The sequence below is a fragment of the Bacillus rossius genome, chromosome 1, assembly GCF_032445375.1.
Source record: "Bacillus rossius redtenbacheri isolate Brsri chromosome 1, Brsri_v3, whole genome shotgun sequence".
Taxonomy (NCBI): Eukaryota; Metazoa; Arthropoda; class Insecta; order Phasmatodea; family Bacillidae; genus Bacillus; species Bacillus rossius.
The window spans coordinates 336,543,267-336,560,583 of record NC_086330.1 but is presented as its reverse complement, the minus strand read 5'-3'; the positions used below and the strand labels follow the sequence as shown (position 1 = coordinate 336,560,583).

General features: G+C 38.0%; 1 protein-coding gene across 1 annotated transcript in view; it reads left to right on the top strand.

The window, feature by feature from the left end:
- The window catches only part of LOC134528091 (lipase maturation factor 2-like), a 61,514-nt gene that overhangs the window by 27,599 nt on the left and 16,598 nt on the right, over nucleotides 1-17,317 (top strand). Inside the window, exon 9 of the mRNA XM_063361345.1 lies at nucleotides 12,208-12,448. Coding sequence (XP_063217415.1) covers nucleotides 12,208-12,448 — 241 coding nt within the window. The remainder of the gene's footprint in view (nucleotides 1-12,207; nucleotides 12,449-17,317) is intronic.

The following is a 17,317-nucleotide window of genomic DNA, read 5'->3' as shown; positions in this document are numbered from 1 at the left end:
CAAATTTGATGTATTGAATGTCCTAGCAGATTTCCCACCACGCAATAATTCTTTACAGCAATAATTGCAAATTGCTTTTGCCTTATCATTAGTTTTTACTTAAAAATGTAACCAGATGTCACTTTTTGGCAGCATTGCGCATTGTACTCATAAAACAATAAGAGAATACTGTTAATTATCAAATATTGTTAATTGTTTATATTCGATGTATTATTATTTACGCGACGTCATACTGTACGCGTACGCAATACGACTCGATTCGTTGCTGTAACATAACATAGCATGTTATGCGGTTTCATAAGTAACAAGTAACGTAACGATACGATAGTAACGAATACATACGGGTACACTTTTTTTTTCGTTACTTTTAAACCTCTAGTATTTGCTTATAATGTATGAATCACGAGTCACTGCAAGCACTAATCTATGAAAAATACTGTCCGAATAACATCAAACTTTTGTATCCTTTGTAAAATTTCATCACGGTAAACGACACGCTAGAAAGGACGGTCTTCAATTAGAAAATTTTGTGACCATTGTTCAAGTGTATCACTCCATTTATTGGTGCGAAAACACGTTAAAAATACGTGAAAAGTAATTTCAATACAACTTTGAAAACTACTGCACATCTTTATTTATGTTGTTGGCAATGCACTCAATATAGCCAACATAATACCTTTGCTGCAACTTGCCCTACTTAAAAACGTTTCATATTTTAACTTTTGTAAAACTTACGTAACGTCTTTGTATAGAACAGCAGTTGGCGACCATGAAACGACACGGAAAGAAAATGCCTGTTATATCAAGCGGCAACTTTATTCTTCTTCATGTTAACTTACGGCTACACTACTTATTAAATTAAATATCGTAATTATTTTTGTTTATGTTTTCAATTTATGTACACTTAATGAACTTCGAAAATTCATCAAGCGGAAACGTTTTGCGAATATATGAAATTAATAAATATGCACTAATGACTAGAGACCCCGAAAAATGGTGAAGCGCGAAATTCACGAAATAACGCGAATATTTGATACTTTAAGCGAATTTTGCGACTTTCCTTTGATTTTGACATAGTCACGAAATTCACGAATTTTCGCGCAAAATAATGTCATTATGTCGTAAGTTCTATTTATTTACGCCATCATAAACATAGGCGTGAAATAAACATAGACTGAAAGACTAGTGCCGTGATATTATCTTCGTTTTGACACGTTACTGAAATTCACGTATTTTTATTACTCTGTTTACAAACAGTAAATATTGCCATCGCAAATGAAAACAAAATGTAAAAATTGTCAACAATCGATATGTGCGCACTACCAACATAACAAATTGACTCCACAGTTTTTGTGTTTTGAATAATGGTCGTTTCTGCCGCAAGGCGTACTGGTGTCGATTTTTCTAACCTAATTTAATCGCATCGAGCTAAGATGGCAGTCATTTTTCCATGCACATATCTATGAGTGTTTACAACTACCGTCCACATTTTGTAAGTTTTGTGATACAATTGAATTTGTGGCTAAGATGCCGAAAACTTCGACAATGTTTGATCGCGAAAGAGAGATAAAATTGGATGATTTTATATTTTTGCTCAGCGGGACAAAATTATGATGTGCAAGTTCTGCAACGTGCGGGTTGATTGTACACGCAAAGACACGTGCAAAAAGCATGTGACAAATGACACACACAAAACAAAACAAAAAAGACAATTATTTTGTCAAGCATTCTACCGTGTCTAAACAAATCTCGATAGGCGACAGCGTGAATAAAGCAAACAAGCTTTAAAGTGCAGAAAACAAGAATTTTTTTTCTGATTTTGTTAATATGATGCTGTAAGTTAACATTCCTTTGGAAAAAGCTGATCATCCAGCTATGAGGGAATGGTGTAACACCCATGTTGAAGGTTAGCCTTATTTATTTAGAAATGTTTTCCCCCTCTAATAAAAGTTCATAAGCATATGTAGGCCTACAATATTATCGATTAACTTACCTTTACTTTAAATAAATATGCAAGTACCTCAGATTAACAAACGCATAAATAGGATGGATTGCATTGTGAAATGGTGAGCACACCACAATATATTTTTGACTGATTGATTGATGTTTGACTCTGTAATCCAGCAGTACCTAATCTAGAAAAGGTTAGGTTAGGTTTGGCTAAGAATTGTTTTGAATAAATTAGCCCATTAATATTTTCAGCGATAACCTTATAAATGCTACCTATTGATAAGTATATTGTAAGTTATGTATACATTTTAGGTGCAGGGGATTTGCCATCATCAGCCAACACTCTTAGAGAAACTTATGTCCCAAAAATTGGCCAGGCAAATAAGGAAGCAGTAAGGCTATGAGGTTTTTTTTACACCGCCAATGGCATAATTTTTTCACAATTTTTTGGGGTCTCTACTGATTGCTTATTTTTACACCGATTTTTTGCACCGCTTGCTAATTTTTACACCGGTTTTTTTGCACCGCTTTTGTCATTTTTTTGCACTGCTTTTGTCATTTTTTTACACCGAAATGAGCCAGTTTTATTTACCATTTTCTGGGGTCCTTACTAATGACTAATGACTGATGACTGGGACTTGTGTACACATGGAAAAATTGTACCGTCGGGATGCATTGCAGTATCAGAAAAAAGAAATAGGCTTGAAATTGTTTCAGTGAAAATATGCTTTGAATTACTAGGTAATATGGTGACGTGAAGAAAGATAAATTACGCCCGCAGAAAATAAGCTTAGAATTATGGTTAAGGTTATGTGAGAAGTATTATTGGTGAGAGCAAACATCGGTTATCAAAATATCGCAAGTATTTACCGATGTCCGGTATTGAAAAATGTGCCGATATTACCGATCTCCGATATCGAATATCGGGCCATCACTACTTTGAATTCCCAAATTATAAAATTGCATCCAAACATAAATATATTGTCTGTAAACATTTTCCAGAGGTAAGCTAATCTACCATTCAATCAACAAAATAATTACGTATGTTTCATTAGTTGATTCTTGTAAGTCAACTGTTAATATTGAATTTTTTCTATAAAAAATAATAATATAATAGCTAGGCCTGTGAATTATCAGTTTTTTTTTTTAAGGTGAATTGGATGCAAATACCAAATTATTCTCAGATATGAATATCAAATTTAAATACCGTATTTACTTGCATATAGGTCGCGGCAATTTTACCAGATTTGATGGGGAAAAAATGAAGTGCGACCTATATGTGAAGAAAATTTTTTTTTTAATTTTTGAGGAATTTTTTTTCCAATATTTTGCTTTAAAATGCGAAAAAAAAGTTTATATAGGTATAGGCAAATTTATTACCAATGTACACATACATCGAAACCCCTTATTTACGTTATCGTTATTTACGTTTTCCAGTTATTTGCACTATATTCTTCAGGTCCCGTTTAGTTCCCATTTAGTCCAATACAATACTTTCACGCAAATTACGACTCAAAAATCGAATCAATCGCGCTTTTTACGTCACGTAACAACCATAAACAACCAGAAAATACCGTGGGTACTAAAGAGTAGATAAGATTAGCTAGTAGGCCTAAAAACATTGTGAAAAACGTAATGTTTATAGTCGGCAATGAACATTTTAAATCGCAAAATATACATATTTTATAACATGAAAAGTTGCTTTTATTTCTAAACATGTAATAATTTAAGCCTAGGCGTGTAAAAGTCCGAGTAATTATAGCAGGAGACAATGTAAAATGCACAAGGGAAAAACGTAAACTCACGAATGTATGAACGTGTCTGATTGTTAATTTCTGATACTGTATTTATGTCACAACTTAGCCGAAATACTGGTACGAGACAAACTTCACAAGATAAAATGAGTGGTCTTGGTAACTGTTTTATACGTATTTTATAATTTCAGAAGTATTGTACAGTTGACGTATATTTTTTAAACTAACAATTTATTTCTGGGGATCGTAATTAATTAATTATTGGTATCAAGACATCAAGATGGACGTAAACTTAAACGTGTCACGGCAGCGAGAAAACTGGTGCGTATACCAATAAACTGGACAAAACTGGTACACGGGAGGTGGAACTTATATTTTTTTCCGCTAAGCTCGCATCTATTGGCTGGCTGCTGATGCAAGGTCACGAGTCTGGGCGGAGCGTTGAGTGAGTTATACTGCGCATGCGCAGCTCAGTGAACAAAGAGCCAGCAGGCGCGCCGTAACAGCAGCTGATAGAGTACAATGACCTTTCTCCGCGCACGGCGCGGTAATGAATTACCGGTGCGACCTATATGGGGGGAATCTTAAATATCAAATTCAAGACCTCAAATTATGGGTGCGACCTATCTGCGATGGCGACCTTTATGCGAGTAAATACGGTAGTTAAAATGATAAGTAAAAATCACATCATGTAACAAATGTGTAGGGTAGTGGCACCTGGGAATTTAGACACCTCCTCAAGGCACGAGAGGGATGGTGAGTAGGTAGCTGTACAGCGGGTTGCTGGCCTCCAGGCACCGGCTAAGCCACCTGCGTACATAGGGTGTTGCAGTGGGGGGACTGATTTCGTTACCCTTTGATTGTGGCGCTGGCAAGTGGCAATGTTTTTGGTTATGCTGTTCCATTAAAATGTTTTAACTGGTTATTTTTACACACAAATGTCTTAATCTTAACAGTTGACAGTACATATATGAAAAAATAATTAGGTAGGCTTTGTCAAATAGATGTAACCAATAGAGATGTACGAACCTGCAAATTTTTAAGTCGAGTCGAGTCGAATTTTACAATAATTAGTTCGAGTCAATTCGAGTCGAGTTTGTAGATCATAAATTCAAGTCGAGTTTATTCGAGTCTGAATTTTTATTTGAATCTTTGACACTTAAGTCGAGCTTGAATATTTGCACTTTATTGCTAAGAGTCCTTAGATGGTTGTCTTGTTATATCATGGCCCACTTAATCAAATATATTTAAAATACAAGTATTAATTCAAATAATTCATTTAGGTTAAATTCTTAACTGATATAATACAATTCAATAATTGAGGTATAGAGCATAGAATACAAGTATTTTCGAAATTTTTAAATTTTATTTAACAAATATCGCCCAACTGTGAAAATTAAAAAATTCGATATCTCCTAAAGTATTTGAAATTTCTTATATCCGCCGGCTTTAATGAAAAGAGGAATTTAAAGAGCATATAATAAAAGTATTTTCAGATTTTTAACTTTTTTTTTTCGCAAATACCGCTCAACTACATATTTACCTTATTTTGAACCGAACAAGTTAGCTGCGGCCTGTAGCATTCACGAGTCAATAAAAAACATTGAATATAATTTAGGCTTGTTGGCGCGAAGGTTAGGGTAAGTTTCACACAATCATTAGAACATTTTTGAAAACTTTCACTTATGGGAAGTGTAAGGCCGTGCTACAATTGGCGCAACATTACAATAAACGTTCCCATAACAAATATAATACATTTAAAGATTATTGCTACAACACTAACGCCGTTACGTTGCCGGCCAATCGCAAGCTGGCACTTCCAACCAATACATGCTTTTGTATTTGTATTGAATAGTTACACTATATAAAATACTTTATACTTCATAATTAATTTTAACTTGCCACTTAACTTGGATAGCAAACAATTATACAAAACGCAATCTCGCCGAACGTAATAGTGTAAACAAACACGGAAAAAAAATTCAAGTTCGCCAACCTATACTTCCTAAAATTAGTGGAGCAAAGTTTTTTTTAAATGCCATTTCGTGATTGGTGGCGTATCAGTCGCAAACATGCGCACAAATATAACGCTACCGTTAATTTATTATTGTAACGTTGCGCCGATTGTAGCACGGATTTACTAAAAAAAAAGTAATATTTCTGCCGATATTATGATTATAAAATTTAATTCGTGTTTTGTTTATTAAAAATGTGTTCGTCTTCTTTGCTATGTGGTCACACCTGTTAAGTTGGCAATATGTAAAACTACAATATAAATAATATGGCCGATTGTCGTCATTGTTTGTAAGTACGTGTTTCGGTCTTACGTACGTAATTTTTAGTGTCTGCCGAAGTCACGTAAGGAGATATTAAGAATTTATTGTAATTCAATTTTATTATATTTTATCATTGAGTTTTACCCGAATTTCCTTTCGAGTTTCGCCCCGTCGAGTAAAATAAACTCGAATGCCGAGCCGAACCGAGCTGATGCTACTCGCTCGACTCGACTCGAATTTTCGAGTCTCGGCCCATCACTAGTAACCAATAAAATATTTGTTATTTATAAGTGTAAGCATGTATTCAAAGACTAATTGGATAGGAATAATAAATTTGTAGTGCTGGGCGAAGTTCGAAACCTCTTAAAATATATTCGAAAAACTGAACGTTCGTTTATAAAAAAATTACGTTTTTCTAACCCCCATTTGAGACCATTCACAAAACAGCACAAACAATTCCATTACCGTAATATTCCGACTTTTATCGCATAATCGTCGCCTCAACAGTTTCAAGCGCAGACAAAATAAAAAATAAAAATATTAATCGTCGCATAACTCGCATAGCATTTTTTCATATAGGCGCACTTTGTTTTTTGTTTTCTTTAGAGAATTTTGAATGCATTTCTCGTACTACGTAATATAAACTATTGTATAAATGCCAAAGGTATTGTATATTATACCTTTAACTATAGTGCATGTAAGAGACGTGTTGTAAAATCACCAAAGATTGCGTACCGCATACTTTAAAGCGCATGTACGAGAACTCTCGTATTTCGGCAAAACTAACGTGATCAAGTTAACACAAGACAAATGCGGTAGGAAATGATTACGTAAATTACGTATTTTAAATTACTGGGATGTATTTATTTTGTTTGACCTTTTTGGTTATAACAGTCAGGTACTGAAAATATTAATTTAATCTTGTTTATTAAAAGTACTGGTCCAGTAAATTTTACAGTACGGTACTAAGTTGACTAGCGTAGTCGCGGCAGCCATCATTATTTCTCGTGTTTTCTTTTTTTCCGACGCAAATTTCTATAACCACACTTCTTACGTTACGTTTACAATATTATTGATCTTGAGGTGATTTGCGATGAGCAGGCTTACATCGTTTAAGTTTTCCAAATGGAGAAAAGATAATGACAACCCAGATGACCCAGAACCACCCCAAAAAATGTCTAAAGTTTCTTCTGTCGAGCAGCATTCTTCCAAGAAAACAGCAGAAGCCTGAGATCAAGGTTTAGCTCTATGCATTTTTTGTAATATATTAATAAGTAAATGCATATTACTACTAAATACTTGTCTACAAAGAATTTTTGTAGTGTTAAAATGAAATTTTTTTAAGAGTATATTAATACTCTTGGTTTTGTTATTCCTGTTGTATTTAATTTCCTTGTAATACTTTAAAAAAATAATTAAAGGAGTATGGAGTGGTTTGTGTTGCACAAAAAAATACAATGCTCTTTCAAACTTTTTCTAATATAGGCTAGACAACCAGTGTACTGATTCTGAAGAGCACTTACTTAGATTGACAGACATAGAATTGAATCGGTCATTGTAAAAACGCACTAAGTCCACAAATCACAATTGTGGGATATTAATTAAAACTGTTTTAAACATAATGTTCTACTGTTATGTTGTTAAAAAATTTTATATATCAATTTCTATCATTAACAAACGTATTAAACTCATGTCATGTCTCAGATTACACTTAGTTTATAATATATAAAGCCTAAAGTCTTTGGAGTTAGTTCCTTTTAACAGTGAATGCTGAAAATATTATGTAAATGATTGCATATTACAAAAAAAACTCGGATATTTAAATATAATAAGACAGTCATTGATTGTTATTAAATTCAATAATATAAAACAACCATTTTTGGAAAGTATTAGTCATTCGTCCTCCACTTCTACAGTTGTTGGCCATGATAAAATGTCTTCATAAAATGATAGCGTTTCCGTGTCACCCACGACGTATTTTACAACTTTCTGGATGTCCTGCAGCTTTAGACGATTAATTGGCACCTTTCCTGCAGGGTATGCTTTTGGAATAGTCATGGAGAAATGATTATTAATGTTGGGCTGAGCCAAAGGAAAGGTGTATGTAACAAGTCCACCAATAAAAGGACATGCCTCAACTACTCCTGGCCTTGCTGAATATCTAAACTCCTTGAAAGAGGAAGGAGTAAAATTCACTTTACAATCGCGAGGAGTATCTCTTCCCACACATTCTATAGCCACACAATTTTTCTTGAAGAAACGAGGCCACCATGTATTGAAGTCCAAAATATCTTCAGTCTCCACCATCTTTACTGTGACGTTTGACTTACTGTGTACTAACAGACTAACATATTCTTTTGGAGTGTAGATTCTATCACATTTCTTAATGTTCTTTTTGAATAACCCAAAATCCCTATCGCAGGGAAGGAATGAATGTCCCCTTACAGGATAACAATGTACAAAATTTTGTAACATTTTATTTTGCACCAGTCTAAGCACATGCGGATCATTGAATTATTTTTGTTTTGGCCAACACAGCCATCAGAGTACAAGTATAGGTCTGTAACATCTTTAGACACACAGTGAGTTATGTAGTCCAATAAAAATGAACATACTTCATTGGCACCTTTCTTGGCAACGCCCTCATGATATACATACAAACACGAATGGTGGGATTTTAAATCGTGTACACAAAAGCAGTTTACCCATAACTGACGTAGGTAAAATATTTCTTGGACTGGTATGTGGGGTAAGGGTAGATTCTGCATGAAGTCAAAAACTATTCCTGTCACATGGGGATTTTCCTTGCATAGCTGTTCAGTTTGTTTTAAAGACTTGTAAAATTTTTGGCTTCTGCATTTATGAACAACTAACTCTGATTCAGCGGCACGTTTTACGATTTCCGCAAGATGAGGACTTTTCAGTTTTGTTGTCAGTTCTTCGCACGTGCTGCACACATCGATTTGTGGTCTTCCAAAGCGATACCGAAAATTCTCATTATAATATTTTAGGTAATATTTGTAAGACACCTTTGTGTTTTGGTATTTATCTTCGTAAAGGGTGTGCATTTGCTTTACATCTAGCTTACCATCAAGATACTTCACCTCTTTGCCTGAGTAATGAGTAGTTTTCACTGGAAATGAGACTCAATATGTTGCTGGATGTTATTTCTTACTGTGTCTGACATTTTTTTGGGATTGGGATTCAAACCACACTTATCTTTAGGAGTCTCTCCTTTCAGCAGCAGTGCTGCTAACCTAAATACTCTCTTCTGAGACACAGCATGCAAACTTAAGAAAGCCTTTCTACATACCATTACTCTTGTATCTCCATTCATGACATGAAACTTAAAACTCCCATTTCTTTGCTTCCTCGTCCCTCCTTCATCACTTACAATCCTTGGTCTCCGACGCTGAATAGTTTTTGACTCTATAAGTCACTGTAGATGAAGGTCTTGGTGGTTTTTGTTTTCAAGATCCAAGAATGATGAAAGGATAGTGATACGATTTTCTTCTTTTATTTTCTGGAAGCATTGGAGCCTGCAGCTGACAAAACACAAAACACATCCCTTCAACTATGTGTGCTTTCAGCTACTCTACGTATTCATAAGCATCATCATATAACTCTTAAGTTTGATTTTATATGGCTTATAACCTATAAAATAATCTATTAAGAATTAGTTTTTACTAATATCTGTTTGCTTATCAATAGTCATTATTAGTCAAGTGTTTAACCAAAAAAACTATTTAGAAACATTTTTAATGAAAACATTTTCGAATAAATTTGCATGTCACATCAATAAACATACCTGCAATCATTTCCAGTTTTCTTTGCTTCAACCACCTTTTTTCCATGACTGACGTATTCTTCTCCGCTTATACGAGCACTTTTAACTTTATTTCTCTTATAATCTGTAGTATTAATACTCCTCTTCTTTCCTTTTTTCTCCATCATCAAACATTCAACATCATAACAATACCAAACATAAACAATACATCCATAGACAAAGAAGGTGGAAGATATAATATCTTTTGATGTTCAATAAAACTTGAAATATCAACTAGACAGGCAGAGCCATCTAACAGAGAAAATGTAACTAATGCGTCATATAGCACTGCAATATTGAAATGTGCTGCAATATACAAGCCTGTCATCAATAAAAGGAACTATCTCCACAAATCAATAATCAGCATTAAAAGGAACTAAGTCCATGGACTTAGTTCTTTTTAACAGAGCCTGCAATAACGCATATGCCCGTTTTATATGTATGGAAAGTAGGGACTAAGTTCCTTTCAACATTAATCAATCCGGCGTACCCGAAAATCTTCATTACCATTAAAAAACATTTTTGGTAAAATATGGACTTAGTGCGTTTTTACAATGACCGATTCAATTATTAGTGAATATTGGGCAAAATACAGACTTTTGATAACTGCAGTTAGCAAGACAATAACAAATATCCAAAAGTTAAGAAAAACAACTTAAATACAGTTTTGCACTTCTGATTTACCTATTCATTGCTAATGCATAATACCGTATTTACTCGCATATAGGTCGCCATCGCAGATAGGTCGCACCCATAATTTGAGATCTTGAATTTGGTATTTAAGATTCCCCCAATATAGGTCGCACCGGTAATCCATTACCGCGCAGTGCGCGGAGAAAGGTCATTGTACTCGATCAGCTGCTGTTACGGCGCGCCTGCTGGCTCTCTTTGTTCACTGAGCTGCGCATGCGCAGTATAACTCACTCAACGCTCCGCCCAGACTAGTGACCTTGCATCAGCAGCCAGCCAATAAATGCGAGCTTAGCGGAAAAAAATATAAGCTCCACCTCCCGTGTACCAGTTTTGTCCAGTTCTAATACTAGTTTATTGGTATACGCACCAGTTTTCTCGCTGCCGGGACATGAACAGTTACCAAGACTCCGCTCATTTTATCTTGTGAAGTTTGTCTCGTACCAGTATTTCGGCTAAGTTGTGACATAAATACAGTATCAGAAATTAACAATCAGACACGTTCATACATTCATGAGTTTACGTTTTTCCCTCGTGCATTTTAGATTGTCTCCTGCTATAATTACTCGGACTTTTACACACCTAGGCTTAAATTATTACATGTTTAGAAATAAAAGCAACTTTTCATGTTATAAAATATGTATATTTTGCGATTTAAAATGTTCATTGCGGACTATAAACGTTACTTTTTTCACAATGTTTTTAGGCCTACTAGCTAATCTTATCTAATCTTAAAGTACCCACGGTATTTTCTGGTTGTTTATGGTTGTTACGTGACGTAAATAGCGGGATTGATTCGATTTTTGAGTCGTAATTTGCGTGAAAGTATTGTATTGGACTAAATGGGAACTAAACGGGACCTGAAGAATATAGTGCAAATAACGGGAAAACGTAAATAACGGTAATGTAAATAAGGGGTTTTGCTGTATTTGTACATTGTAAATAAATTTGCCTATACCTATATAAACTTCTTTTTCGCATTTTAAAGCAAAATATTGGGAAAAAAATTCCTCAAAAATTTAAAAAAAACTTTTCTTCACATATAGGTCGCACTTCATTTTTTCCCCATCAAATCTGGTAAAATTGCAGCTACCTATATGCAAGTAAATACGGTAGTAATATTTAAGTACTAGTATGTGAGTTATTTCTTAAAAAAATTATTTCTGGAATTTTAATGTTTTTGAATGCATTCTGATCTTACAAAATATATTTTCTGGTTCTGCGTTGTTTTACTCACTGTTTGTAGTCCATAATCAGTTGCAGCGAATTAAACTTCATAGTTGAATGCAAACTGAATTCAGTATTGTGAATTAAGTATTTAATTTAATCTGAGTTCTATGGTTTGTCACATTGTTTAATCTTGCACCAGTCAAGCCATTTCTGAGTGGATTCTGGCGGTTTATTCCTGGGCATCCAGGTGGGGTTACTGCCTGCCAGCATTACTAATTCACTCTTTGCTGTTTGTTTCCGTTTCAGTAAAGTGATACTGTTTTCTAGGGTATTAGATTTCACATGTTCAGATAATGTTCCCATTAAAACTACCTATACTTACTATCAACAAAATAGGTGAGTTAGCACGGCGTGGTCCCGAACATGCTGTATTAAAACCATTACACTGTTATATAAGTATTTTGACATCAGCACGCCTTTAATTAGAGGCTGTTCAACATTGGCATGGTCGGATTGCGATTGCGAGCTGTGCTTCGGGCAGGTGCCGTTCTCCACCCTCCACGCGTCGGGGAACAGCACGGTCGTCCCGGCCTTGCGGGAGTGGCACGGGCACCTTGACCACCTGCACCTCGCCAACTCGTACGGGCTGTTCAGGCGCATGACGGGCGTGGGCGGCCGCCCGGAGGTCATCATCGAGGGCAGCAACCACCTGGAGGGGCCGTGGAAGGAGTACAACTTCCTGTACAAGCCGGGCAACGTCAACAGCACGCCGCCGTTTGTGGGTGAGCGTTGGTCGATCCTGGTGTCTTAGGGATAGTGTTCTGCTTTGTCCCTTTGCCACTCTTAATATTAATACCGTCTTAAAAAATTTAGTTCATTTTAAAAAAATATTGACTATCCTCAAAATGATATTTATAATATGACAAGTTTCTTTTTAAGAAACACTTAATAGAAATCCTTAAGATTCCAATGTTTTCTTCAGTAACTTTGTACAGTCAAACCTCTCTGAAACGACCCCTCACGGTTCCCAGGAATAGGGTCGTAATAGATTTTTCCTGAAATTTTCAGTTTATTTCAACCCCCCCCCCCCCTTTTTTTTTCTTCTTTTTTTTCCCTTCTTCTTCTTCTTCTTCTTCTTCACCTTCCCAAACCGCTACTCGCTAAGAAACCAGCCGTACAATGGCAGGATGCTGTCACTCACAATGCTACATGGCTTTGCTTTAAACCCACTTCAACCTTCATGACAAATCCGTCACCCTACAGGCCACCTCTAAAGAAAATATGTCAAAGACAGTTTATTTTTAGTTTATTTTTATTGGGTAGTTTCTGCTTGCCGCAGTTAAATACACTAGAACCCCGATGTCACGAACCCCGGATTTAACGAAGCAGTGATTTTACGAATACATTCTTGGGAACAGTCAGAAAATTGGAATGTGAAAATAAAAAAAAAACGAAATAAAAGATCATTAAAATCTGTTAATTTTAACACTCAGCGTATTTTTGTGTCTGCTAATACTTCCAATAATGTTCATATAGGAATAACAAAAAAATAATGGGACATTTCCTTTTAAAATATGGCAGCGGTAGGTTCTGCAACGCGAGTGGGCGCACACGAAGCTCGCCCGGCTGGCTGGTGGCAGCGGCTTCACGACGCATAAGCTCACCCCTCCCTCCCCTCGGTAACATTCTTCAAGGCTAGCTCATCCCTCCCAGACACACAAACTATCTAGTGTCCTCCCTTATAACACCCCAACTTCGCTCTCCTTTGAAAAACCTTCCGTGAGAAAATGCTCATTTCACCCTCCCTTCTCCCGTAAAATTGGGCTATTATGAATGGGGTACTAAAGCGCTGAGGGAGGGGTAAGATCGTTGTAAATATTTTCGGACCACTCCCTCCCCACCAAACACACCCAAAAAAACGTATGTCATTATATGTCACTCTTCACACCAAGTTCGAGTTCAGTCATCTCTGGCAATTTAAATATTTTAATATTATTTAATAGTATTTTAATAGCAAGGGTCCTATGAAAAGGAATATACCTAATAAAATCAAGCTGCTGTCAACAAAGAAAGCATAAAGCGGCCCAATGCGTGGTCGCTTCGTTATTGCTCACGCGAGAGGCGAGACGTGAAATGTTAGAAGAAAGATAAATGCGGGGGAGACAGACGGCAGCCAGTGTGTTTCCTGCTTGGGGAATAGGTGGCGTAACCTTCTTTTTATGCTGAGTGAAGCGACCTTTTTCTGTCAACCCACGGGAAAAGATAATTGCTTGAGCTGTCAAAATAAACATCGCTGTGGCAGTTAAAACAAGTCGAGGCGGGCGTGCATCCAGTCGGTCGCTGTGTATATCTACTCGAAAAACATAACGTTTCAATTCATAACAAGATTCCTTATAAGCTACACGTATTGCCGGATGTTTTCAGCCTGATCCATGCAAGTTCTTTAGCCCCGTTTTGAATGAAAACAACTGGCGGGCAAGTGTTGTGGCCTGTTTTGTGGACACATAAAGCTTTTATCAAATTGCTGACAGTTTTAATATATTTTTACTCTCGTTAAAATGAAGCGGATAACGTGATTGTTAACAAGTACAAGCAGCGCTCGGTATGGGGAGAGGGTGAGCAAGGGCGAGCGAGCGGCCGACTACCATGTTCACACGCTGCGGCCGGAGGGTTTTCCCTGCATTGTATTAATAGTAATTAATATTTAATGGTATTTTATGTATTAAGTTATAATACACAAAATCGGGAGAGAGAAAAAAACCTGCATAAGTCATCAATAATAGTTCAATATTCAAGCCAGAAAATATACTAAATCGGACTTCAAAAACTAAGCAAACATTGTCAACCGATAGTAATTAAAATCAAGAGAAATCCAGCAGATAGCTTTGCCTTAACTGCGTACCACACTAGACACTCGCAAAAAGCTAAACGTAAACATGTTGCCACTAAAACCTTTATCTGCACCCTGCCGGCAAAGGGACGTGGAATGGGGGTTGTCAAACGCTGACAGTGGTGGACAGGAAGTGGTATCTATTTTTAGATATGCGCTGCCTACGGCAGTACAGCACTCGGTGTTTGTTCACCCACAATATGGCGCACATTATTCCAAAACACCACCAATGATTGCACTCTTTTACTTGGATTGCACTGCAACGACAAAAAACGTTTTTTACTAACATGAGGTAACAACAACTACACAACAACAACTGACTGTAGAAAAAACGTCACTTCTGGATGCCAGGTGGACCACCTGTTAAAACCAAAAAGTCCTCAACTTCCAGGCAGGCTGACCAACGTGACAGTTTTGTTCTTTTCTTCAGGCACTGCACTATTTACACTAAACATCCCGCCCACCTTGAAATCAAGATTTCAACAGTCGGTAGGCAGGGGACACAGCTTGACCGCTGGACGCCGAAGGAGCCCCTGTGAAGTCTGCACGGCGGCCACCCGCACGACACCATCCTTGCCTGGGTGGACCTCAACTACACGTCCCAGACGCCATTGTAGAGGAGGAGTTCGATCTTCCTTGATCAACACAAGCTGCTGTACACTGAGCTTAGGCCCATGATCATGCCACTTGGCCTTCTGTTGGAGGGTGTGAAGATAGTCCCGGTGCCAGTGACGCCAAAATTCTTGATGTAAACGCTCCACCAGTTGCCAACGCTGAAGCCTATTCAGTGTCAAGTGGCTAAGATCGAGCTCTGGAGGCGCAACAAGAGGCTCAAGCGTAAGAAAATGTCCTGGAGTCAGTTCCCTGAGGTCATTAGCATCAGAACTAATTGGACACAGGGGCCTGGAATTTAATACAGCTTCGACTTGAACCACCACAGTATACAACTCCTCAAAGGTTAATATTTGCTCCCCAACCACTCTGCTCAGATGACTTTTGACCGCTTTCACACCAGCCTCCCAAAGGCCTCCGAAATGAGGGGCTGCGGGTGAATTGAAATGCCAGTGTATGCCTAGAGGAGCGGCCCAACCATTTACAGCTCTCTGGTATGGTGCTGAAGCGAGAAGCTGTTGTAACTCACGTAATCGGTTGTGGGCCCCGACGAAATTGCTTCCACAATCACTGTAAACATCTGAACACCTACCCCGACGAGTGATGAAACGCTTGTAGGCAGCCATGAAAACATCGGTGGACAAGTCGGAGGCGAGCTCCACATGTACTGCCTTGGTGGCACAACACACAAAAAGGCAGAAGTAAGCCTTTAACACGGGAACCTTACGAGTTCTGCTGGGTTTGATGGCAAACGGACCCGCGTAATCCACACCCGTCCTAGAGAATGGTTTCACCTGCTGCACTCTCATAGCTGGCAGGTTTCCAGTAACGGGTGCACAGGGTGATGGATTCACCTTCCAACATTGCAGACAGGAGCGCAAGACTCTACTGATAGCCCGCCGATCTGACAGTATCCAGAATTGTTCCCTGAGGATACCTTGAAGAGTACGAAGTCCGGGATGCTGATTGATCTCATGATGGTGGCGAATTATCAGGTCAGTGAACTGGTGACAAGTGGGCAGCAATGCAGGGTGTTTTTGCTCGAATAACAGATTAGATTTATGGAGCCGACCGCCCACCCTAATGAGACCGGTCTTATCAAGAAAGGGGGACAGCTTCCGAATACGAGTAGCAGAGCATTGCCCCCTTTTCAACGCAGCTAGTTCGTCTGGAAATGCCACAGACTGTACGTGCAACAAGAGGACTTGCAAAGCCTTGGCTACCTCAGGGGGCATCAGCAGTCCATCTATCCGTGAACCAACATCTCGACAATTATGTATGAACCTCAGAACCAAGGCCACCACCCTACTCAATCTGGTTAGACTACTGTAGCGGGCAATCAGTGATTCGAACTCCGTTGGCATAACCGTGCTAAACGAGATCACCTTATGTTCAAGAACCCTGGAGTCCACAATCTGACATGTAGGATTGTTCGGCCAGTGAACTGGAGAATTTTGCAACCAGGATGGACCCGTCCACCACAAGGCATGATTTAACAGCTGAGCGGGTAAGAGTCCCCGAGAGGCGCAATCAGCTGGGTTCCATTCAGATGGCACATGCCTCCACCACGAGGTTTCAGTCAGCTCTTGAATTTCACTCACCCTATTGGCTACAAAGGTTTTCAACTGATGGGGCGAAGAACCAATCCAAGACAATACAACCTGTGAGTCAGTCCACAAATGGATAGACGAAAAAGTGAAAACAGTTGCATACATTTCCAACAGATGATGTATTAGACGAGCCAACAACAGAGCACCGCAAAGTTCTAGGCGTGGCAAGGACTGCGACTTGACAGGTGCAACCTTTGATTTTCCAGCCAATAAGAATGTGGTGATATTGTCACCGCATACGACACACAAGTACACCACCGCTGCATAGCCAATTTCCGAGCTATCACAGAAACCATGTAGTTGGTATGACGACTGCGGTGGACCTGAAATCTTTCTCGGCACTTCAAGTGCTGCAAGTAGATGCAACTCACTGTTGAAGCAGTGCCACTTCTCGACAATATCTGATGAAGGCTCATGATCCCAGTCCAGTTTCCGTAACCAAAGAACCTGAATTAAGTGCTTGGAGAACAGGGTGAGCGGTGACAGCCACCCAAGAGGATCAAAAATTCTGGCAACCTCAGAAAGTATATTCCTTTTGG